This window comes from Vulpes lagopus, chromosome 24 (genome assembly GCF_018345385.1).
Source record: "Vulpes lagopus strain Blue_001 chromosome 24, ASM1834538v1, whole genome shotgun sequence".
Taxonomy (NCBI): domain Eukaryota; kingdom Metazoa; phylum Chordata; class Mammalia; order Carnivora; family Canidae; genus Vulpes; species Vulpes lagopus.
This window is the reverse complement of record NC_054847.1, coordinates 22,952,473-22,978,397: the sequence shown is the minus strand read 5'-3', so window position 1 is coordinate 22,978,397 and position 25,925 is coordinate 22,952,473. Positions and strand designations below refer to the sequence as shown.

General features: G+C 35.1%; 1 protein-coding gene across 1 annotated transcript in view; it reads left to right on the top strand.

Annotated features, from left to right (window-relative positions):
- The window catches only part of LRP1B (LDL receptor related protein 1B), a 1,815,754-nt gene that overhangs the window by 1,235,628 nt on the left and 554,201 nt on the right, over positions 1-25,925 (top strand). Inside the window, exons 28-29 of the mRNA XM_041739937.1 lie at positions 22,312-22,443; positions 24,021-24,248. Of these exons, the coding sequence (XP_041595871.1) occupies positions 22,312-22,443; positions 24,021-24,248 (360 nt within the window). The remainder of the gene's footprint in view (positions 1-22,311; positions 22,444-24,020; positions 24,249-25,925) is intronic.

The window sequence follows — 25,925 nt, the reverse complement described above, 5'->3', positions numbered from 1 at the left end:
TTTGTAAAGCATCCATAAATCGTTAAAAGAATGAATAAGTTTAAGGGAATTGTTTCATTTAGAGGGTTAGTATGTATAATGGTTAGAAGCTCATACTCTAGAATCTGAAATCTATTTCCCTCTTAATAGTTCTGTGATTGTAAGTCCTTTTTTACCCTTTGAAAATTAAGTTTACTCTTCTATAAAATGGGGATAATTTATTTTTATAAATAGAACTGACTGGTAAGATGAATAAAGGAAATAAGGTTTACAAAGCACTGAGCACATTTTCTAGCATATTGTGATAAAAATGAATTATTCCATTTTGGAACCTTTACTCTTCCTATCAATTTTTATCTCAATTGCCTATTATGTTATGACAATATAAGGAGAATTGTGGTCTGTTTCTCAAAGAGTAGCTTTGACATTGAAATGATATAAGTGCCTACAATTGCTTCAGAAAAATATTTCTATAGAAAATGAAACTTTTATTTACAATATTTGTATGAAAATTAGCTTATCTTATTTTGAAAAAAAAATGTATTCTAGATTCTAAGAATATTAATAATAGCATTGCTCCTGTAGGGTACAAAATGTCACTTTTAAAACTTAAGAAGGAGGAATTCCATTTGGAGTTGTAAATATATTCAATCATAGGCTACATTTATCAAATTAATAAAAGGGTTTAAGAAAAAAAAAAGAAATACTCTTGAAACCATGTTTCAATGTGGTGGAAGTGAATCTCAATTATTTGTAAATTACTTAAGCTGTCTAATTCTACAGTTTACATATCAAGACCTAACTACCTGTCATAAAAACCAAATTGCCTCTCTTTCCACATATTTATGTATTTATTTAAAGGTACATGTATGTAAATGTATGTATACATATATATCTGTATGTATATAATTTATGTGTCCTTCTACATATTAATGATATTAAAAATATTGTTTTTCCTGTTTTGTTTTCTTTTTGAGAGGGAGTAGAGTGTAGGGACAGAGAGAGAGAATCTTGTACAGGCTCCACACCTAACATGGAGCTGGATGTGGGGTGAAATCTTACAACCCTGAGATCATGACCTGAGCCGAAATTAAGAGTCAGACACTTAACCAACTGAGCTACTCAGGCACCACATCCCCTACTTAAAAGTATCTCTTTATTTCAAATATTTATATACTGTCAATAGGGGATTTATTTAATTTTGTGTGAATTCTATTTTAAAATGAAAATATTTCTAAAAATATTTAGCTGATGTGAAATAGTTAAATCAAAAAGGCTTTCACCTTTACTTGTAGTTGGTATCAGCAACTTTGAAGAGATGAAGTGAAGTGAAGTGAAGTGAAGTGAAGTGAAGTGAAGTGAAGTGAAGTGAAAGGGCAGATGATAGCAAAGCAAGGAGGAATTTTTGAGATTTGAATAAACCTGTGGGGCCTCTAGAATGAGGTGCTTAGAACTTCATGCAGTACTAAGAGCTTGGTAGAAGAGAAAAAGGAAATGAACAATGGAGAAGAAAAATGAGAATTGAAACAAGCCAAAGACATGTTGCTACCTCATTCCAACTATTGATATAAAAAGACAGTGTGGAACTCATTTTCTCCTCTTATAATTTTTTTTTCCTGTAACACATGGTCCTCTGCTCTGGGTACCAGTTATATAGACTAGCACCCACTTTAGTTTCTTAATGAATCCTTCTGTGTTATCTTAAAACCATATAATAAATTAATGGGTTTTGTTGGTTCATCTGAAAAATTTGATTACCATTTCTATTATTATTTCTTTGGCAAAATATAACAGAAATATCGAACACCTAACATGCAAAAGAGTTTATATGCAGGTAGTAAGTTTAAATTGCTATTTTTTTAAATATGTACTCTCCCTTGGAGCACTAGAAGAGATTAGTAAAAAAGGAATCCTCAAAATTCTTTCTTCCTCGGTATGCTATTTGATGTACTTGCCTAAGTCATGTGAACCTAAGTGATTGAGAGCTCTGAATTCATTGAAATCCACTAAATACTGAATCCATGGTCCTACTCCAAGGTCAGGACTTTTTAGCCTTTCCATTGTTTACATTTTCCATAAGATAATTCCTAGTTGTGGGGTGGAGAGGGCCTTTCCCTTGTATTGCAGGAAGTTTATTAGCATCCCTGGCTACTAGTATTCCAGTACTATCCCCAGTCAACCAAAAATGTCTCCACACACTCCCAAAAGTCCCCTCAGTGGGTGGGTAGGAGATCCCCACTAGCACCATCACCAGTGGTTGAAGAACCACTATTTTAGATAAGAAGGATTTTTTGCAATTATCAAAATATCATAAACAGAAATTTTGACGCTTATTCATTCAAATCGTACAGCAAGTACAATAAATAGCAACCGAATTAAGATATCAGAAAGATACCTAAAGTCACTTCTTCAGAATAAATGAAAGCTCATTAGTATTTTAAGATACATATCACCACTAAATATAACATGATATTATTACATGTTTGTTTTTATCCTTTTAAAAAGGACTTTGTACAAATAAATGGAAATAGTATTTGAGGCTTTTAGAATTTTTCTCATTGAAATACAGATATTTTATGGAAGATCAGATAAAATGTTTTGGACATTTTATTTTCTACTTCATAAAACTAGAGTCCAGTATAAAATTAATCCATAAAATATGTTATATAATTTGGTGAAAGAAGCTACTACAATTGCTGGGATCTGGTGAAATTAAAGCAATAAGAATATCTTTCACTTGCACATATTTTATTATATGTGTATGTTTTGAATAAGGAATTCATTCTACTTCTTCAACATCAAATGTTAAAATTATAATTTGAAGGTATTTGTCAAAAGTAAAATAGAATTTGAGATTAGTGTTTAATTATAAGATCCTTCTGAAAATGCATTTCTTTAAAAATATTAAATGATTTCCTAAAAGGAATTATAATATAGATAAATCATTTTATTATATTAATAATTATTTTGTACCAATAAAATTTATTAACAGGATGAATATTAGTTAATATTAAAAAAATGACTACATGGGAGGGAGAAAAATCTTCCCTTTATCTCGTAAATTGGATCCTGGCATTCTGCTTTGAGCAGAATTTTATTAGGTAAATAAATATTTTATATTACATCAATGTTTGCATGCATTTTATTTAAATTTAATGGATAAATAATTATTTGGGTTTAAAGGGTTTATTTTGCTGGTGAGAAATGGATTACAATTAAACATGGCTTACATGAAATATGAAATTATCTTTAATGATATTGTTTTCTTCACAGAGCATGCATCAGTCTTATGTGATTGCATAATTAACATTTGTTTCTCCTATAAAGCATCATAATTATACTTTATTTAGTCTCTTTACCTACAGTTATGATGTACTTTAAGTTAACTCACTTTCCAAATATTTGGATTCCTGACTCTTTAGAACATAGCCCACATACATTGATGAGCATGCATATAATTCCAAATGTCTTTATGTCTAACAGAGTAATAGGGACACCTGGGTGGCTCAGCGGTTTAGTGCCTGCTTTTGGCCCGGGGTGTGATCCTGGAGTCCTGGGATTGAGTCTTGCATCAGGTTCCCCACGTGGAGCTTGCTCTCCCTCTGCCTATGTCTCTGCCTCTCTCTCTCTCTCTCTCTCTCTCTCTCTCTGGGTCTCTCATGAATAAATAAATAAAATCTTCTAAAAAAATAAGTCTAACACAGTAATAGATACCAGAGAAAATTCATTAAAAAACAATATATTATATGTATAAGTCATAGTTCCTGCAAACATGAGACTGTTCTCAAGCTCAGATATCGACAAATTAAGGCCCCAGACTAAGTCAGCTTCCTGACTCTTCTATAAGTAGAGTTTTATTTGAATATAGTCAACCCTTTTGATTCACATATTGTTTTATGGTTGCCTTTGTGCTATAGTAGCAAAGTAGGATAGCTACTATGAAAGGCATAAGGCCTGCAAAGGTGAAAATATTTACTGTCTGGCCTTTTACAGAAAAAGAAAAAAGAAACAAAATGCCTATCTTTGATTTATCAGTATATATAGACATAAAATATCTGAATATAAGTCATGGATAATTAGAAACCAGGATAGTAAACAATAAATTGCTTAATGCTTTGTGTAGTTAATAATTAAAACTAATACTCAGTGATGGAAGAAGTCAGCCTTTGCTACCTTATGTTAGAATGTATTAGAAACTGTTTTGTGGAAGAAAAATGACTTAAAGTGACTCATGAAGAAAGGTTAAGATTTGGTGATGAAATTATATGAGGGAAGTATACCATGTGGAAGTGGAAAAGGACAAAATATAGATATTCAGAGAACAATGAGGAGCTGATTTGAGCATGTGGATCATGTGTATGCAAAAGAAAAGCAGGCATAGAGTCTGGAAGAGTGGTGTCTTAGAGTGATCGGTGTATTCTGAGCAGTACTACGCAGCACCAGTTACAAGGCCACTCATCTTTGAGTTCATTCAAAGGTGATGAAATAAATTATGTTGGAAGAGGAAAGGTAAAAATGGAGAGAAGAAAACATATATTAGGGAATCTCAGATAATAATTGATAACTCATTAAATACGGTAGTGAAAGAGAAGTGAAAAAAATGTTCTGAAATTAAAGTTCAGTGAGTTTGGAAAGCTGAGAACGTCTTTAACCAAAATAAACATAATGAATCAGGATAAAACAAAATAAACAAACAAAAAAACACCTAGAGGTTAAAGAGCAGAAGATAAACCACCCTGGCCAGTGCCAAAGAATCATGGGGGAATTGGTAGGAGGTAAGATTGAGATTCTGTGAGGTAGACAGTGGGAAGCCAAACAAAATTTTTCAGCAAGGCAGCTATAAGATTAGAAGTCTGTGTTTTAGAAGGATGAATGTATGCAATGGAGAGAAAGTAGAATTTTTCCCATCTCTTGGATACAAATAAATGGGCTGGGGCAGCCCAAGGGGCTCAGCGGTTTAGCGCCACCTTCAGTCCAGGGCCTGATCCTGGAGACCCCGGATTGAGTCCCATGTCAGGCTCCCTGCATGGAGCCTGCTTCTCCCTCTGCCTCTCTCTCTCTCTCTCTCTCTCTCTCTCTGTATGTCTCTTATGAATAAATAAATAAAATCTGTTTTTTAAAAAATAGGCTGGCCTTGGTCTTGTAGGAGTTTACAGTGTCTGTATTGATATTGGATTCTACAGTAGTATTTCTTATAAAATAGCTAATTGCTTTATATCAGGTGTTGGCAAACCTTTTCTATAAAGAGCCAGATGATAATTTTAGGGCTTTGTGGACCGTAGGATCTCTGCTGAAACTGCTCAACTCTGCTGTTGTTGTGTAAAAGCAGCCATAAACAATGAGTAAACTAATGAGTACGGCTATAATAAAAGTTTATTTACAAAAACAAGCAGTGGATTAGATTTGGCTCTGGGGAAACTATTTGCTAATACCTGCTTTAAAATATTAAAATGTGAGTTTGTGAATCAAATTTCTTAATTTGGTAATTTGATGTCTGTTTGATTGTGTGACTAGAAAGAAGCTAAAAATATTTGACCGCATTATTTCAAATAGACCAGAGATAAAAATGGAAAGTAAAGTCTTTTGCATTTTGCATACTGACAAAGCACAAAGTACTGTGAATATTATATTACAATGTTATCATTAATAGAGATGGGCTGCAAAGCCAACATAATTTGTTACTTTATTGTGCATATAGAAAGTAAACATTTTATTTTTACTTTTAAAAATATTAAAAAATATATATTTTATCAGAGCACCTGGGTGGCTCAGTGGTCAAGTGCCTGCCTTCAGCCCAGGGCGTGATCTTGGTGGAGGTCCTGAGATTGAGTCCTGCATCGGGCTACCTGTGGGGAGCCTGCTTCTGTCTCTGCCCATCTCTCTGCCTCTCTCTCTGTGTCTCTCATGAATGAATGAATGGTCTTTTAAAAAATATATTTTATCACAATTATAGAATATTGAGAAGAACTAGTATGATTCTAGGCCCAAAATAGTGATGTTCAAAGTGAAATCCTATCATTGAGCTGTCTTGGAATATGCTTTTAATTTCCTATCATTGAGCTGTCTTGGAATATGCTTTTAATTTCCTTGAGAGGAATAGCATTTCCTATGTCAGTACTTTTAAACAAATTTCTCCTTCCTTTTCCTCTTCCACCCTTTACTCTTCTGTTTTTTTTTTTCTTTTTTTCTTATTTTATCTCATCCTCTGTTCTTTGTCTCAAGTGTTAAAAATTTGGACTTTTACTACTACAACTAAGTCACCTTGACTCTAGTTATATAATGGTTCTCAAACAGTGTCTCTTGATTCCATCTTCTCTCCTACAATACCTTTCTTTAACAGTCTTTACATCTGCTCTCTTGCTTCTCTAATTTGCAATTCTTTAGGGAATTTAATGTAACAGACAAATTTAAAACGGAAGAAAACGAAATACATGGCACTTACTCCCTGTGATAGAGGGACTTGTACTCCTGAAGAATCTCTAGACTTAGGTTTCCATGCTTTTCTAATAATTTTGGTGCTTACATGATTTTTTTTAATTGAAATAAAATTAGCATATAATATATGAGTTTCAGCCGTATATTGTAATTTCTATATTTGTATTTACTACAAAGCAATCACTACCATAAGCCTAGTTTCCATCCATCACCATACTTTGAGACCTATCACCCATTTTGCCTACCCTCTCAACTTCTTTCTCTTCTGATAATCAATAATTTCTTTGAGTTCATTTTTTTCTTGTTTGTCTTGTTTTTAGATTTCATATATAAGTGAAATCATATGGTATTTCTTTCCCTATCTGACTTACTTTATCTAGCAAAATACCCTACAGGTCCATCCATGTGATCACAAATAGCAGTTTCCTTTTTCACGCTGAGTAGTACTCTATTATATCGATATTTATGTCTATATCTATATACCACCCCTTTCTATTGATTCATCCATTGATTGACACTTAGATTATTTCCATATCTTGCTAATTATAAATAATGCTGCAGTGAACTTGGAATGCATATTTCCCTTTGAATTGGTGTTTTTGTTTTCTTTGGGTAAATACTCAGAAGCAGAATTGCTGAATTGTGTTAGTTCTGTTTTGAATTTTTGGAGGAATTTCCATATGGGTTTCCATAGTGGCTTCACCAGTCTACATTGCCACCAGCAGCATATGACTGTTCCTTTTCTCCATATCCTCTCCAACAGATGTTACTTCTCATCTCTTTGATAAAAGCCATTTTAGCAGATGAGAGATGATAATCTCATTATTGCTTTGATTTGCATTTACCTGATAACTAATGATGTTGAGCATCTTTTCATATGCCTATCAGCCATTTCTATGTCTTCTCTGGAAAAATGTCTAGTTTGGTCGTCTCTCCATTTTTTAATGAGGTTATTTCTTTTGTTGTTGTTAAATTATATGAGTTTGTTATGTATTTTGGATATTAGCTCCTATATATGATGTACATATATCTTCTTCTATTTAGAATATTGCTTTTTGTTTTGTTGATAATTTCCTTTGCTGTATAGAAGTTTTTTAAGTTTGGTATAGTCTCATTTGTTTATTTTTGCTTTTGTTTCCCTTGCCTTTGGAGTCGGACCAAAACAAAACAGAACAAAATAAAAACAAAAACAAACAAAGAAAAACATTACTAAGACTAATGTCAAAAAAAAGACTAATGTCAAGGAGCTTACCATCTATGTTTTCTTTCAAGAATTTTATGGGGATCCCTGGGTGGCGCAGCGGTTTGGCGCCTGCCTTTGGCCCAGGGCGCGATCCTGGAGACCCGGGATTGAATCCCACATCGGGCTCCCGGTGCATGGAGCCTGCTTCTCCCTCTGCCTCTCTCTCTCTCTCGTGACTATCATAAATAAATAAAAATTTTAAAAAAAAAGTGAAAAAATAATGCCTGCATTAAAAAAAAAAAAAGAATTTTATGGTTTCAGGCCTTAGATTCAAGTCTTTAATCGATTTTGAATTAATTAATTAATTAATCAATTGTGTAAGATAGCAATCTAGTTTCATTCTTTCACAGGTGGTTGTCCAGTTTTCCCAATTACATTTATTGAAAAGATTGCCCTTTTCCTATTGTATATTTTTTTACTCCTTTATCATAAATTAATGGAGCATATATGTCTGGGTATATTTCTGGGCCCTATACTGTGTTCCATTGATATATATCAATGTGAAATACTAATCCATTTTTATTAATATATTGAAATCAGAGACCGTACCTACAGATTATTTGTTCTTTCTCCAGATTACTTTGGCTATTCATGTTTTGTTTTGTTTTGTTTTTTGTGGTTCTATATACATTTTAGCATTATTTATCCTAGTTTTGTGAAAAATGCCTTTAGGATTTAGAAAGAGCTTTCACTGAATCTGTAGATGGCTTTTGATAATATGGATATTTTGACAAAAATATTCTAACAATCCATAAGAATGATACATTTTTCCATGTATTTGTGTCTTCACTTTCTTATATCAGTGTCTTATAGTTTCGGGTGTATAAGTCATCTCCTTAAATTTATTTCTAGTTATCTTTCAATGTAATTGCAAATAGGTTTGGTTTCTTAATTTCTCTTGCTGACAGTTCATTGTTAGTGTATAAAAATGCAACAGATTTCTGTATATTGATTTTGTGTCCTGCAACTTTACTGAATTCATTTATTAGTTTTAACAGTTTGTATGTGTACATGTGGAGTGTTTAAGGTTTTTCATACATAGTAGTATGTCATCTGTGAATGGTGACAGTTTTAAAACTCTTTTTTAAGTTGGATGCCTTTTATTTTTTTCTTTCCTAATTGCTAAGACTTGAAGGTCCAGTACTGTGTTTAATAAAAGTGTCTAGAGTTGACATTATTGTATTGTTACTGATTTAGGGGAAAAACATTTAGCTCTTTACTGTTGAATATTATGTTAGCTATAGATTTGTCATGTATGGCCCTTGTTATACTGAGATACATTCCCTTTATACCCACTTTGTTGAAATTTTATCATAAATGAATGTTGAATTTTGTCAAATGTATTTTTCTGCATTTATTGAGTTGATCATATGAGCTTTAGTCTTCATTGTGTTAAAGCAGTATATCACTTTCATTGGATTGTGAATGTTGAACCATTCTTGCACCACTGGGGATGACTACGAGTTGGTCATGGTACATAATCTTTTAATGCATTGTTGAATTCTGTTTCTTAATATTCTATTGAGTATTTCTACATGGATATTCATCAGATATATCAGCCTATAATTTTATTTATTTTGTGGTATTCTTTTCTAATTTTGCCAGCAGAGTGATGCTGGTCTTTTAAAATGAGTGTGGAAACATTTGCTTCTCTTCAATTTTTTGAAAAAGTTTGAGAAGTGTGGGTATTAATCTTTATATATTTGGTAGAGTTTACCAGTGAAAACATCTGGTCCTGGATTTGTGTTTGTTTGGAGGTTTTTGATTACTAATTCAATCTCTGAGCTTATAATCAATCTATTCATATTTTCTATTCCTTCATAATTCAGTCGTGGAAGGTTGTATGTTCTTAAGAATTTATTCATTTCTTCCAGATTATCTAATTCTGTGGTATGTAATTGTTCATTGAAGATTTTATTTTATAATCCTTTGTTACTCTCTAAAATCAGATATAACATCTCTTTCATTTTTTATTTCATTTATTTGAGGCACCATCTCTTCTTGTTCAGTTCAAGTAAATTATTATAAATTTTACTTATTTTTTCAAGCAACTATTTTTATTTTCCTTGATTATTTCTTTTGTCTGTTTAGTCTCTATTTAATATATTTATGTTTATCTTTAGTATTCCCTTCATTCTACTAAATTTGGGCATTATTTGTTCTTCTTATTTTTTTCTTTTCTTTTTTTTTTTTTTTTTTTTTAAATTCCTTTAGGAGTAGAGTTAGGTTGCTGATTTGAGATTTTTCATATTTCTTCAGGTTACTTGTATTGCTAAAGACTTCCCTTGTAAAACAACTTTTGCTGCATCTCACAGATTTTGGCCTCTTGTATTTCACTTTTGATTTGTCTCCAGGTATTTTCTTTACTTTGTTGATTTTATCATTGACCCATTGACTTTTTTGTCAGCATGTTGTTTAATCTCTATATAATTGTGATTTTTTTCCACTTTATTTCCTGTAATTGATTTCTATTTTTATACTGTTGTAGTCAGAAAAGATATTGATATGATTTCAGTTTTTGTGAATTTATTGAGAATTGTTTTGTGATGTGACATATTATCTCTCCTGGAGAATGTTCCATGTGCCCTTGAAAAGAATATGTATTCTGCTGCTTTTGAATGGAATGTTCTGTATATATTTGACTCCAGCTGGTCTACTGTGTCATTTAAGACCAATGTTTCCTTATTGATTTTCTGTCTGGACATCTATCCATTGATGTAAGTAGCATATTAAAATCCCCTACTATTATTGTATTGCTGTCCATTTCTCTCTATTAATATCTCTCGGTCTATTAGTATCTGCTTTATGTATTTAAATATTCTTTTATTGGGTGTATAAATACTTACATAAATACAAATGTTATACTTCTTGTTGAACTGATCATTATGTAATGCCCTTGTCTTTCATATAGCTTGTTTTGAAGTTTATTTTGTCTGATAGAAGTATAAACTTTACCAGATTTTTTTTTCCATTTTTATGGAATATCTTTTTTATCCCTTCACTTTTAGTCTGTGTGTGTCCTTAGATCTAATGTGAGTTTCTTACAGGCAATATATGCATGAGCTTTGGGTTTTGTTTGTTTGTTTGTTTTTGCACATTCAGCCACTCTCTGTCTTTTGATTAGAGAACTAGTCCATTTACATTTAAAGAATTATTGATAGGTATGTACTTTTTGACATTTTGTTAATTGTTTTCTGGCCATTTTTGGAGTTTGCCTCTGTTCCTTTTTTCTTTTGCTCTCTTCCCTTGTGGTTTAGTGTTTTTCACTAGTGTATCTACTATAGATTGTTGATTTGTGGTTACTGTGAGGTCCACATACAGCACCATAGATTTATAAATAGATAGGGATACTTAGAATACACACATAATACATTCTATTTTAAGTTGATAGCATCTTGAGTTTAAACACATTCTAAAAATTATATATTTATTACCCTCCCCTACCATGTGTTCTATTCTTAATGTCACATTTTACAGTTCTTTTTTATTATGTGTATCTCTTAACTAATTATTATAACTATACTTAATCTTAGTACTTTTGTCTTTTAACCTTCATATTAGATTTATAAACGGTTAATCCATTACCTTTACTAAATATTTACATTTATCAATGAGATTTTTACTTTCATCTGCTTTCTTGTTATTAGTTATTCCCTATTCTTCTTAACTTAAAGAAGTCTCTAACATTTTTTATAAGGCCATTTTTTTTTCATTAGAATATTTTTGCATTTTGCTTGTCTGGAAAACTATTTTTCTTCAATTCCAAATAATAACTTTACCAGGTAAAGTAGTTTTGAATGGAAGTTTTGTGTTTTGTTTTGTTTTGCTCTGTGTTGTTTTCTCCTTTAAACAATCTGAACATGATATCCCATTCCTTCATGGCCTATAAACTTTCTGCTGATAAATCTACTGATAGCCAAGGTTCCTCATTATGTATGAATTTGTTTTTCTATGGCCGCTTTTAAGGTTCTCTCTTTTCTTTAACTATTGACATTTTAATTATAATGCATCTTGGTTTCGATCCCTTTGTATTTATTTTATGTGGAACTCTGTGCTTCCTGGAACAGAGTGTCTATTCTGTAATTTTTTTCCCTTAGATTATGGAAGTTTTCAATCATTCTTTCTTTTTTTAAAGTTTTTTTTATTACAATTATTTAAGATAGTTTAATATTAATTTCAGGTGTAAAATCTATTAATTCATTGATTACATACAACACCCAGCACTCATCACAACTGTCTTCCTTAATACCCCACCTATTCTACTGCTATCCTCCCCACTAGTAACCCTCAGTTTATTCTATATAGTTGAGAGTCTGTTTTCTGGTTTGCCTTCCTTCTCCCCCTATCCCCCACCAGCGTGCATCTGTATTGTTTCTTAAATTCCCCATATGAGTAAAATCATATGATTTTTGCCTTTTCTCTGACTGACTTAATTTTGCTTAGCATAATATTCTCTAGCTCCATCCACATTGTTGCAAATAGTAAGATTTCATTCTTTGTTATAGCTGAGTAATATTCAATTTTGTGAATATACCACATCTTCTTTATCCATTTATCACTCATCGGACATTTGGACTCTTTCCATAATTTGGCTATTGTTGATAATGCTGCTAAAAGCATTATGGTGCATGTATCCCTTCAAATTAGTATTATTGTATCCTTTGAGTAAATATCTAGTGGTGCAATTGCTGGATTGTAGAATAGTTTTATTTTTAACTTTGTGAGGAACCTCCAAACTGTTTTCTAGAGTGACTGCAGCAGTTGGCATCTCACCAAAAGAGCAAGAGAGTACCCCTTTCTGCACGTCCTTGCCAATACCGCTGTTTCGTTGCTGTTGATTTTAGCCATTCTGACAGGTATAAGGTGATATCACATTGTAGTTTTGATTTGCATTTCTCTGATAATCAGTGATATTGAGCATCTTTTCATGTCTGTTAGCCATCTGTATGTCTTCCTTGGAAAAAATGTCTATTCATGTCTTCTGCCGATTTTTTAACTGGACTATTGATTTTTGGATGTTGAGTTTTTTAAGTTCTTCTTCTGTTCTTCTTCTTTTTTTTTGCCCCAAAATGTGCTTTTAACCTAGGTTCTTTCTTTTTTTTTTTTATTGGAGTTCAATTTGCCAAAATAAATAACATAACACCCAGTGCTCATCCCATCAAGTGACACCCTCAGTGCCTATCACCCAGTCACCCCATGCCCCCGCCTACCTCCCTTTCCACTACCCCTTGTTTATTTCCCAGAATTAGGAGTCTCTCATATTCTGTCTCCATTTCTGATATTTCCCACTCATTTTCTCTCCTTTCCCCTTTATTCCCTTTCACTATTTTTTATATTCCCCGAATGAATGAGACCATATAATGTTTGTCCTTCTCCGATTGATTTACTTCACTCAGCATAATACCCTCCAGGTCCAATCGTGTTAAAGCAAAATGGTGGGTATTTCTTGTTTCCAATGGCTCAGTAACATTCCATTGTATACGTAGATGACATCTTCTTTATCCATTCATCTTTCGATGGGCACCGAGGCTCCTTCCACAGTTTGGCTATTGTGGACATTGCTGCTATAAACATTGGGGTGCAGGTGTTCTGGCGTTTCACTGCATCTGTATCTTTGGGGTAAATCCCCAGCAGGGCAATTGCTGGGTGTAGGGTAGCTCTATCTTTAACTATTTGAGGAGCCTCCACACAGTTTTCCAGAGTGGCTGTACCAGTTCACATTGCCACCAACAGTGCAAGAGGGTTCCCCTTTCTCCATATCCTCTCCAACACTTGTGGTTTCCTGTCTTGTTAATTTTCCCCATTCTCATTGGTTTGAGGTGGTATCTCATTGTGGTTTTGATTTGTATTTCCCTGATAGCAAAGGATGCAGAGCATTTTCTTATGTGCTTGTTGGCTATGGGTATGTCTTCTTTGGTGAAATTTCTGTTCATGTCTTTTGCCCATTTCATGATTGGATATTTTGTTTCTTTCTGTTGAGTTTAATAAGTTCTTTATAGATCTCAGATACTAGCCCTTTATCTGATAGGTCATTTGCAAATATCTTCTCCCATTCTGTACGTTGTCTTTTAGTTTTGTTGACTGTTTCTTTTGCTGTGCAGAAGATTTTTCTCTTGATTAAGTCCCAATAATTTATTTTTGCTTTGGTTTCCCTTGCCCTCATAGATGTATCTTGCAAGAAGTTGTTGTGGCCAAGTTCAAAAAGGGTGTTGCCTGTGTTCTCCTCTAGGATTTTGATGGATTCTTGTCTCACATTTAGATCTTTCATCCATTTTAAGTTTATCTTTGTGTAGGGTGTAAGTGAGTGATCTAGTTTCATTCTTCTGTACGTGGCTGTTCAATTTTCCCAGCACCATTTATTGAAGAGACTGTCCTTTATCTAGTGGATAGTCTTTCCTGCTTTGTCGAATTTTAGTTGACCATAGAGTTGAGGGCCCATTTCTGAGTTCTCTATTCTGTTCCACTGACCTATGGGTCTGTTTTTGTGCCAGTACCACACTGTCTTGATTATCACAGCTTTGTGGTACAACCTGAAATCGCATTGTGATGCCACCGGCTCTGGTTTTCTTTTTCAATATTCCTCTGACTATTCGGGGTCTTTTCTGATTCCACAAAAATCTTAAGATGATTTCTTCCAACTCTCTGAAGAAAGTCCATGGTATTTTGATAGGGATCGCATCAAATGTGTAAATTGTCCTGGGTAGCATTGACATTTTCACAATATTAATTCTTCCAATCTATGAGCATGGAATATTTTTCCATCTCTTTGTGTCTTCCTCAATTTCTTTCAGAACTGTTCTATAGCTGTTAGGATATAAATCCTTTACCTCTTTGGTTAGGTTTATCCCTAGGTGTTTTATGCTTTTGGGTGTAATTGAAAATAGGATTGACTCCTTCATTTCTCTTTCTTCAGTCTCATTGTTAGGGTATAGAAATGCCACTGATTTATGAGCATTGATTTTGTATCCTTCCACACTGAAAAATTGCTGTATGAGTTCTAGCAATCTTGGGGTGGAGTCTTTTGTGTTTTCTATGTACAGTATCATGTCATCTGCAAAGAGGGAGAGTCTGACTTCTTCTTTGCCAGTTTGAATGCCTTTATTTCTTTTTGTTGTCTGATTGCTGAGGCGAGGACTTCTAGTACTATGTTGAATAGCAGTGGTGAGAGTGGACATCCCTGCCATGATCCTGACCTAAGGGGAAAGGCTCCCAGTGTTTCCCCATTGGGAATGATATTTTCTGTGGGCTTTTTGTAGATGCTTTTAAGATGATGAGTAATGTTCCCTCTATCCCTACACTCTGAGGAGTTTTGATCAGGAATGGATGCTGTATTTTGTCAAATGCTTTCTCTGAATCTATTGAGAGGGTCATATGGTTCTTGTATTTTCTCTTGTTGATATGATCTATCACGTTGATTGCTTTACAAGTGTTGAACCACCCTTGCAACCTGGGGATAAATCCCACTTGGTCATGGTGAATAATATTTTTAATGTATTGTTGGATCCTATTGGCTAGTATCTTGTTGAGAAGTTTTGCATCCGTGTTCAACAGGGATATTGTCTATAATTCTCCTTTTTGGTGGGGTCTTTGTCTGGCTTTGGAATTAATGTGATGCTGGCATCACAGAACAAGTTTGAAAGTATTCCATCCCTTTCTTTCTTTTGGAACAGCTTTAGTAGAAGAGGTATTGTTTCTTCTTTAAACGTTTGATAGAATTCCCCTGGGAAGCCATCTGGCCCTGGACTTTGTGTTTTGGGAGTTTTTTGATGACTGCTTCAATTTCCTCCCTGGTTATTGGCCTGTTCAGGTTTTGTATTTCTTCCTGCTCCACTCTTGGTAATTTGTGGTTTTCCAGAAATGCATCCATTTCTTCTAGATTGCCTAATTTATTGACATATAGCTGCTCATAATAGGTTTTTAAAATCATTTGTATTTCTTTGGTATTGGTTGTGATCTCTCCTTTTTCATTCGTGATTTTATTAATTTGAGTCTTTTCTCTTTTGTTTTTAATAAGGCTGGCTAATGGTTTCTCTAATTAATTCTTTCAAAGTGCCAACTCCTGGTTTTGTTGATCTGTTCCACAGTTCTTTTGATCTCTATTTCATTGAGTTATGCTCAAATCTTTATTAGCTCTCTTCTGCTTGGTGTAGGTTTTATTTGCTGTTCTTTCTCCAGCTCCTTTAGGTGCAAGGTTAGCTTGTGTATTTGAGTCTTTCCAGTTTTTGATGGATGCTTGTATTGCTATGTATTTCCCTGTTAAGACTGCTTTTGCTGTATCCCAAGGATTCTGAATTGTTGTATCTTCATTCTTATTAGTTTCCATGAATCTTTTTAAATCCTCTCTAATTTCCTGTTTGGCCCTTTCATCTCTTAGCAGGATGGTCTTTAATTTCCAGGTGTTTGGGTTTCTTCCATATTTGTTCTTGTGATTGAGTTCAAGTTTCAAAGCATTGTGGTCTGAAAATATGCAGGGCACAATCCCAATATTTTGGTATCTGTTAAGACCTGATATGTGACCCAGTATGTGGTCTATTATGGAGAAAGTCCCATGTGTGCTTGAGAAGAATGTGTATTCAGTTGCATTTAGATGTAAAATTCTGTAAATATCTGTGAAATCCATCTGGTCCAGTGTATCATTTAAATCTCTTGTTTCTTTGGAGATGTAGGGCTTAGAAGATCTGTCATTGGCAGAAAGTACCGTGTTGAAGTCTCCTACCATTAGTGTATTATTATCTAAGTATGTCTTAACTTTGGTTATTAATTGATTGATATACTTGGCAGCTCTCACATTAGGGGCATAAATATTCATGATTGCTAGGTCCTCTTGTTGGATAGACCTTTTAAGTATGATACAGTGTCCCTCTTCATCTCTTACTACAGTCTTTGGGAAAAGCTTTATCTGATATGAAGATTGCTACCCCTGCTTTCTTTTGAGGACCGTTTGAATGGTAACTGGTTCTCCACCCCTTCATTTTCAGACTGGAAGTGTCCTTAGGTGTAAAATGAGTCTCCTGTAGGTAGAAAATAGACGGGTCTTGCTTTTTTATCCAGTCTAAAACCTTGCATCTGATGGTTAATGATCATTAAGCCCATTCACATTCAGAGTTACTATTGAAAGATATGAATTTAGTGTCCTAATAATACCTATTCAGTCCCTGTTTTTATGACTTATTTCTTTGGGCATCCTCTTTGTTTTACAGAGTCCCCCTTAATATTTCTTGTAAAACTGGTTTGGTGGTCACATATTCTTTCAGTTTCCGTCTGTTTTGGAAGCTCTTTATCTCTCCTCTATTCTGAATGAGAGCCTTGCTGCATAAACTATTCTTGGCTACATGTTCTTCTTATTTAGGACCCTGAATATATCCTGCCAGCCCTTTCTGGCCTGCCAGGTCTCCGTGGAGAGGTCTGCTGTTAATTTAATACTTCTCCCCATATAAGTTAGGGATCTCTTGTCTCTTGCTGTTTTAAGGATTTTCTCTTTATCTTTGGAATTTGCAAGTTTCATCATTAAATGTCAAGGTGTTGAACGGTTTTTACTGATTTTGGAGGGGGACCTCTCTATCTCCTGGATCTGAATGCCTGTTTGCCTCCACAAGTTAGGGAAATTCTCAGCTATGATTTGTTCAAATATGCTTTCTGGTCCTTTGTCCCTTTCAGCGCCCTCTGGAACCCCAATTCAATGTAGATTTTTCTTTCTGAGGCTGTCATTTATTTCCCTTAACTTTTCCTCATGGTCTTTTAATTGTTTTTCTCTTTTTTCCTCAGCTTCCTTCCTTGCATCAACGTGTCTTCTATGTCACTCACTCTTTCTTCTACCTCATTAACCCTCATTGTTAGGACCTCCTGTTTGGATTGCATCTCATTTAATTGATTTTTAATTTCAGCCTGATTAGATCTAAATTCTGCAGTCATGAAGTCTCTTGAATCCTTTATGCTTTTTCTCAGAGCCACCAGCAGCTTTATAATTGTGCTTCTGAATTGGCTTTGTGGCATTGAATTTTAATCCAAATTCTGTAACTCTGTGGGAGAGAGTACTCTTTCTAATTCTTTCTTTTGGGTGGGTTCTTCTTTGTAATCATTTTGCTCAGTGCAGACTGGCAAAAAACGAGTTGTACTGGAAAAAAAAAAAGAAGAAAAAAAGAAAGAAAAACAAACAAACAAAAAAAATCAAGGAGAGGTACCCTCTGGTTCTATATACTGTAAATCCCTCAACTTCCCCTGGAGCTTTCCAGCACTGTTCCATCAAGAACTTGCTCTTCCCTTCTCCTTCCAGCTGGTCTTCTAGGGGAAGGGCCTTCTGTGCTGATTCTCAGGTGTGCGCACCTGAGGGAGCTGCACCGTCCCCTGCCAGGTGCACGGCTCAGTGGAAGCTGTTTATCTGTGAGGCCCCTGCTCCCTGGAGGCCCCACTCCATCCCAGGCACAGGATGACACCAGAAGGAGCAGCAGCTCCCCACCCCGCCGGCGGCAGCCGGGTCTCGGGGCCTGGATCCGCTCCCCGTGGGAACCCCCGGGGCCTCCCCATCCGCAGGGGCCCAGGTGCTCCCGGGCGGGGGCGCTGACCTGCGCAGCTCGGGGGCGCCCGGGGCAGGAGCGGCCTCGGTGTCCGGGGCCCTCCCCACCTCCGCCTCCGCCTGCCCGGTGGGGGGGAGCACAGGGTGGGGACCGGGTCCCCCTGGGATCGCTCCGGGGAGCCCCCGAAGGCAGCAGGGTGCGGCCCCCTCCCAGGGCCCCCGCCAGACCCACGGCTTCCCCCGAGGCCCCGGGGTGCGCTCCAGCCCTGCCCCGAGATGGGCCGCGGTGGGGGTGCGCTCTCCCCCGGCGCCCTCCTCTGCTCGTGACCCCGGGACCTGGGGGCTCCCCCGCCCTCCTGCCGGCCTGCCCGACCCCTGCCGACGCCCTGGAGGCCTTTCCCTCCGGGGAGAGGAGGGCGGGGTGGAAAGTTCCCGCTTCCCGGGGGCTGGGCCTGCGTGTCCCCAGGCTCTCCCCGCCCCCTCGGCCCTGCTCCCCGGGGGCCTCCCCCACTGGATTGTTGTTTGTTTATTCTTTTCCACCTTCCCACCTTGTTAGAAGCGCAGACCCTTCTCTGGAGCGTTCCAGGTGTGCTCTCTTTACATCTCAGGTGGAGTTTGTAGGTGTTCAGGATGGTTTGAAAGTTATCCAGGTAAGTTGGTGGGGACAGGTGACTTGGGGACCCTCCTCTCCCAACATCTTGCCCCGCCCCGAGAGTTTTATAAGTTCTTTATATACTTTGGATACTAACCCTTTGTCAGATGTATCATTTACAAATATTTTCTCCCATTCAGAAAATCGCCTTCTAGTTTTGTTGATTGTTTATCTTGAAGTCCAATAGTTTATTTTTGATTTTATTTCCCTTGCTACTGGACACATATCTCATAAGATGTTGCTATGGTTGATGTCAAAGAGGTTACTCTCTGTGTTCTCCCCTAGAATTTTGATATTATTCAATCTCAAACTTAAGTCTTTCATCCATCTTGCATTTATTTATGTGTATGGTATCAGAAAGCAGTCTAGTTTCATTCTTCTGCATGTTGCTGTCCAGTTTTCCCCAACACATTTGTTGAAGATATTGCCTTTTTCCCATTGGGGCTTCTTTTTTTTTTTTTTTTTTTTTTTTTTTTTTTTTTGCTTTTTCAAAGATTAGTTGACCAAATAGTGTGAGTCCATTTCTGGATTTTCTATTATGTTCCATAGATCTATGTGTCTGTTTTTGCATTGGGGCCATACTGTCTTGATCAATCATTATTTCTTTAAATAAATTATCTACCACCTTTCTTTCTTCTGCATCTGTAACCCCTTTAATGTGTATATTATTCTGTCTGATGTTGTCCAGCAGGTCTCTTAAGCTATCTTCACTTTTATTATTATTATTATGTGTGATTTGTTTTGTCTTTTCTTTTTGCTCCATGGACTGGATGATTTCCACTGCCTGTCTCCCAGGTTGCTGATCCATTCTTCTACTTAGTTTAGTTTGTTGTTGAACCTCTCTATTGGTTTTCATTTCAGCTATTGTATTATATTGGACTATAATATTTTGGCTTCTGTTTGGTACTTTCATATGTTTTCTGTCCCTTTGTTCAAGTCCTCACTGTGTTCATCCATTCTTCTCCAGAGATTGGTGAACATCTTTATGAACATGACTTTGATCTGATAGACTCCTCATCTCTGCTTCATTAAGGTCTTCTGAGGCTTTCTTTGTCTTATTCTTTCATTTGGGACCTATTCCCCTGTCTCTTCATTTTGCTTGACTTTCGGTTTTTGTTTTTATGCATTAGGTGAAACAGCTACCTCTCTCAGTCTAGAAGGAGTAGACTTGTGTAGGAGATATCATTCAAACTTTTTTAGCCTTTGTTTCTCAGATCTTTGTGATTGTCTAAATAGCCTAATTTATTTTTCATAGGTCTCGGTTGTTGTGGGTATGCCAAGATCTGTCAGTGTTCCAAAGGGAGGGATTTTAGGTAGTGCATAGTTTTAGGCTAATTGTAAGCCAGATCCTCAAACAGCAGCTTTTAAGATTTGTAGATACAGCATACAGTCTTATGGGTTCATAATCGTAAACCATGCTGACTTTCAAACTCAAGAGATTTGGGCAATAATTTTAAAAAATTATAGCTTTAGACATGTACAGTTTCTTGTTGGGACATATAAGCAAGCCATTGGAAGGGCAAAAGAGGGCACTAATATGGTGTTTCTCTACTTAGGTTCCCAGGAGCACCTGTGACCTCTGAATGTCCTTAGGCTGAAGTTCCAAGACAAGAAAATAGGCATTTTTCACACAAATACTGGGGGAGTGTTTCAGTCCATTGTTTATGCAATACCCTGGGGGTTGTAGCCTGCCAAAGTCTGTTTTTCCAAATGTTGCAGACCTATGAGGCCCAGAAATATAATCCCCCCCCAGCCAAGAGAGCCAGATGCTCAAGGGGTGTCTCCTGTGAGAGCTGCACATGCATGCCAGCTGTGGTAAGACAGACAGTGGGTATAGTACATGAAGGTGGAGTACTTGGCTGGCCAACTAGAGCTGGGCAGGCTGTGGCAATGGTGTGTATGGTCATTGTGCTCTGACTAGAGCTAGCAGTGAGGGAGTGGGGAACTTTCTCTGCAACCATGTCTCTGCCTCTCCTACCTGTCTCAGTGTGGCTTTTTTTTTTTTTTTTCCTTCTTTGCTCTAGAAATGCGGGTTAGCTAGCTTTCAGGTCCTTCATAGGGAATTCTTCTATACATATATGGCTATAGATCTGTCGTGTTCATGAAAGGAGGTGAGTTTAGGATCCTTTTATACCATCATCTTAAAATCTCTCCTTAATTGATTTTCTTAGAAAAATATTTCTGAGTCTTTCCTTTGATTTATTTATTTTTAAGCAAATGCAAAGACATGGATTATTTTTATTGCCTTGGCAGGGAGGATGCTAAATACTGGGAAAAACCACATTGTGTATCAAGTACAGTTAATTTCTCATATCCTCTACAATTTTATTATAACCCATTGATTTTTAGTCTTTGTGCCATAAAACTCTAGAGGACTCACATTAACTACTCTGAGCAATAGGTCCACTTGTTAGGAAAATAAAATAGGTTGAAAAGAAAAATATTGCTGGTGAGATCAGAAATTGTAACACTTTTCTGCCTTTAATTTAGTATCCTTAATCTACTAGATAAGTTCTATAAAAATAAGATTTAAGAGAATAGTTTCTTATCAACTGAGATTAAAATCTTATCTAAAAGTCATAATGATAGAACACAAAGCACAGAATAATAGAATGACATTGACCTGCAAAATTTAATATTCCATTCTAAATTTGAATATATTAAAACTTATTTATATAATACAGTTTAGTAAGTGTGTAAGTAAAGGAAACTTTAGCCAGTTAATACAGAAAAAAAAAATGAAAAGGTAAATGTCTAAATAATGAAGGAAGTTAAACATTTCTTCACTTAGGTCTCTGATTTGATAAAGAGCATATGACCTGAAGGAAGGATATGAATGTAACAACACTAGTTTCCTAGGGAAACACTAAAGAGGGTATGCTAAGGCAAGAAGGGAGTTCAGATGGTAGGTTAGGAAAGTAATGACATCCATTGATACACTCAATTTCTAGAAATTTAATGATTTTTTTAAGATTTTATTTATTTATTCATGAGAATACACAGAGAGGGGAGAGAGAAAGAGAGAGAGGCAGAGACACAGGCAGAGGGAGAAGCAGACTCCATGCAGGGAGCCCGAAGTGGGACTTGATCCAGGGTCTCCAGGATCAGGCCCTGGACTGAAGGCAGCACTAAACCGCTGAGCCACCCGGGCTGCCCAAATTTAATGATTATTCAATTTTTTTTCTCATACAAAATCCTAAAAAAAAAAAAAACAAAAACAAAAAAAGACTTCTAAGGCAATAGAATGCATATATTTCAATTTAGAGAAAATTGAGGGAGGTAATTTAGTTGTCTTTGAGGAGGAAAATGTTTTTATTAATGTAATTGTGTGTATGATTGTCTATTATTGTCATTTTAATCACCCCAGTAAAAGGTGCTATCTAGGGAACTTCACTTTAAATCATTAAGTGAATAACCCTTGTCAACCTCAGAGGTTCCCTAATATATATTTTTCTTTTTCACTGTTAATGTTTCACTGTGTGATTACAGCTCCCAATCCTTGTGCAGCTAATGACGGCAAAGGCCCCTGCTCTCACATGTGTTTGATCAATCATAATAGGAGTGCTGCTTGTGCATGCCCCCACTTGATGAAGCTTTCCTCAGACAAGAAGACCTGCTATGGTAAATTTCTCGAAGTTCTTACCTAAAATTCAAATCAAATTCTCTTAAATTGTATTAGCATTAAGATTTTCCTCAAAGCAAAGCAGAAGAGATTTTTAATGTCCTTAAAAACATTTGAGATAGTGCTATTTCCAGATGCTATTGATGATTCATCTACTTTTGGCAAGACTGACAAATTCTTTAATATGTGATATGCTGCACTTTACTACTTATTACCTTATTCATTTTTTTCTTGCCACTCTCTTATTTGGTGTGTTAGCAGAATTTATCTCTACAAAACAGGGAGATTTGTAAGTGAAAGTGCATTTTCAAAAAGTGATGATGTAGGTAACCCATGTAACAAAGAGGTACTTAACAGTTTTAATCTCCTCCTGCTCTTCTAAAGTTATTTTCATATCATTTTATAAGGGATTGTCCATTTGAAGGGAGGAAAAATGAAGTAAAATATATAATGTTGAAATATTTCTTAAATATACTTAAACAGCATATTTAAACTAGCAAAAGTGATAATGAAATTTGTGAATAAAATAAGACTTTTTTTCTGTTTTGTTTTAATTTTGAATGATTTTATTTGCAGAGCAATTACTTTTAAAGGCAGAGAAGAAGATGCTCACAAAATCTTAACTCAGGAAAGTTGGGACATGTTGATTTAATTAGTTACATATACTCCTAACATATCACAACAATAATAATTCCAGAGAGCAATGAAATAACAGAATATCTGTGCTTCTATTTCTGTTTAGTCTCGTATTTTACAAACTCAGTTCAAAAAAGTACCTATGGGAAATAAAAAGGATGCAATGCCTCACAATGTTACTTACTACAGATGTACAAATATTTATAATAGAGCATGCTTTAACATTATTTCAACCTCAATTTGATAAGGATAACATAAACATGATTTTCAAATCCATGTTTAATTTTATTCAAAGATAGTATAAAAATAGTATAAAAATATTCTTCTTTTTTTATTTTTATTTTTATTTTTTTTTATTCTTCTTTTTTTAAAGACTGATTGATTTGACAGAGAGAAAGAGAGAGAGCACAAGCAGGGGGAGTAGCAGGCAGAGGGAGAAGCAGGCTCTCTACTGAGCAGGGAGTCCAATTAGGAGTTCAGTCCCAGAACCTTAGGATCATAACCTGAGCCAAAAGCAGATGCTTAACCAACTGAGCCACCCAGGCACCCCAATAAAATGTTCTTAGATTCCTTCAAAAATCATTTAATGCAATGCATTATTGTTACAATTATGTAAAAAGAATAAGTATGGTTGTTTGACATCTGTGGGGTTCTGTTTTAGCAATTCTTGAAAATCCTAAGGTCAAATCACTGAGAATTACATGGTATTTTTAACTAAAGAAAAATAATGACTTAAGAATTCTAACTTGTTTTATATTTGTTTCTTAAGTATTTTAAATTAAGTAATAGATATATCACCTATGCCCATCAAAACTTGATTATGATTTTCTGGTCTTAAAATTCTGTTAAATCATGAACAAGTAATGTTTTAGAATTTCTAGACTGCTTCAAACTTGCCAAACTTATAAAGGAAAAACATTTATTGCTACTTCTTTTCTAGAAATGAAAAAATTTCTTCTATATGCAAGGCGTTCTGAAATCAGAGGAGTGGATATTGATAATCCATATTTTAACTTTATCACGGCCTTTACGGTCCCTGATATTGATGATGTTACTGTGATAGACTTTGATGCATCTGAAGAACGTTTATACTGGACAGATATTAAAACACAAACCATTAAACGGGCTTTTATTAATGGAACTGGATTGGAAACTGTTATTTCAAGAGGTAAGAGTTTTGCACATTTCAACTTAAAAGTTATTCAATTTGTAATAATCACAAGTCTCTTTTGTGTTCTTTTTTATTATCCACTTCTATGTTGTTAATTGAAAGTTGGAATTGATTATTCAGAGATTTAATAATATGCTATGTCTTTACAATTGTAGAATGCTATAATTATGTTGCACATAGTCGTTTGATAACTAGAAATTTCATTTCAAAAGAAGAAAAAAATTTAAAAGAGATATCCTTAAAATTTATGGACTTCTAAACAAACATATTTGAAACCTTTTTGCTGATGGGGTGATGGGGGTATAGGAATTTGTGCATGCAGAAAATATAGGATACTGGAAAGGACTGATTTTCTCCTCTCACTCAAACTTATTATCAACTTCTTTTTACATAAATTTCTACAGAACTAGACTACACAAATAAGACAGGGAACTTATTTCTGTATACCTCTTGACCTAGCATGTTGAATCATAGGTTATTGGTAAATGTCGTTAAAGTAATCATTAAAAAAAAAAAAAAGTAACTTTCCCCAAAGTAGAAAATATAGTCAAAGTGAGGTGAGACATATATGCAAATGCAGTAGTTGAACTTTAAATATTTAGCATTGAATTATCCTAGCCTTTGTTTGAATCTTGGTGTATTGTGATTTCTGGGTCAGTTGTTGTTATTGTTGTTATCAGTAGCTTAGTGTATCTTCATTGAATATCTGCTTTTTTCCATGATTGCAAAACCAAACAAGACAGTTTCAGTTCAATTTCATGCTTCATAAGCATGAAAGAGTGATTTGGAAGAGGATAGAAGAAAGGGTGATCAGTAATCCATACAGATATGTCACACTCTCATGCTTTGAAGCATACTAAAAATTTTAAATCAGACCTTATTTGAGGAATGATCAATCTCTTAATGAAAGCAATAAGTGCAGGTTTTGAATTCACAAATTTTCAAGAGTTTCTACATATCATACTTATAAAGCTGGATTGAGTATCACTAGTAGATCTGAGAGCCTTTGACCACTAAAGTGCTCTTTTATTTATGCTAGCTCTTTACTCATCTAAGTTTAGTACTATTAAAGCAACTTGAATGAATTGGTTAGAAGCTTGTTCAAATATTTATTTCAAACTTGCTGTAAGAGAAGAACCTTTATAAAAAGGCGAATGCAAAGATCTCCTCTTTGTTCAGGATGTTTTACAGAGGGGAGGAAAAAATGTATAATCATTGTTAGACTAGTAATGGTTATTAAACATCTTAAAATATCAGTTAAAGGACATTAGCTGCCTTCTAAGACTGACAGGTGATCTCCTCATAAGAAATTCATCAAAGTGTAACAGAAAATTGATTAAGCATTTTATCATGAATTCTGAAATCCTTACGAAAAGGCTTTGTGAATTACATGAAGTAAGAGATGTTATACCTCTCAAAAATGTGAGGAACAATTTTCTGTCTATAATTATAGATTGGTAGCTAATAGTAATTTGATGAATTTGTCTTTGAGAAAATCACAAAGACTTATTCTCATTTAGGGGACTCTGTTTATAACTATTAACCAAAAATTGAGTGATGATATTTTCTTTCTTTCCTAAGTTATAATAACCGTTATAATAACAGTTAATACATATGTTCATTAGGATCAATAATCATTAATTCAATCATTTTGACAAATATTCGAATATTTTA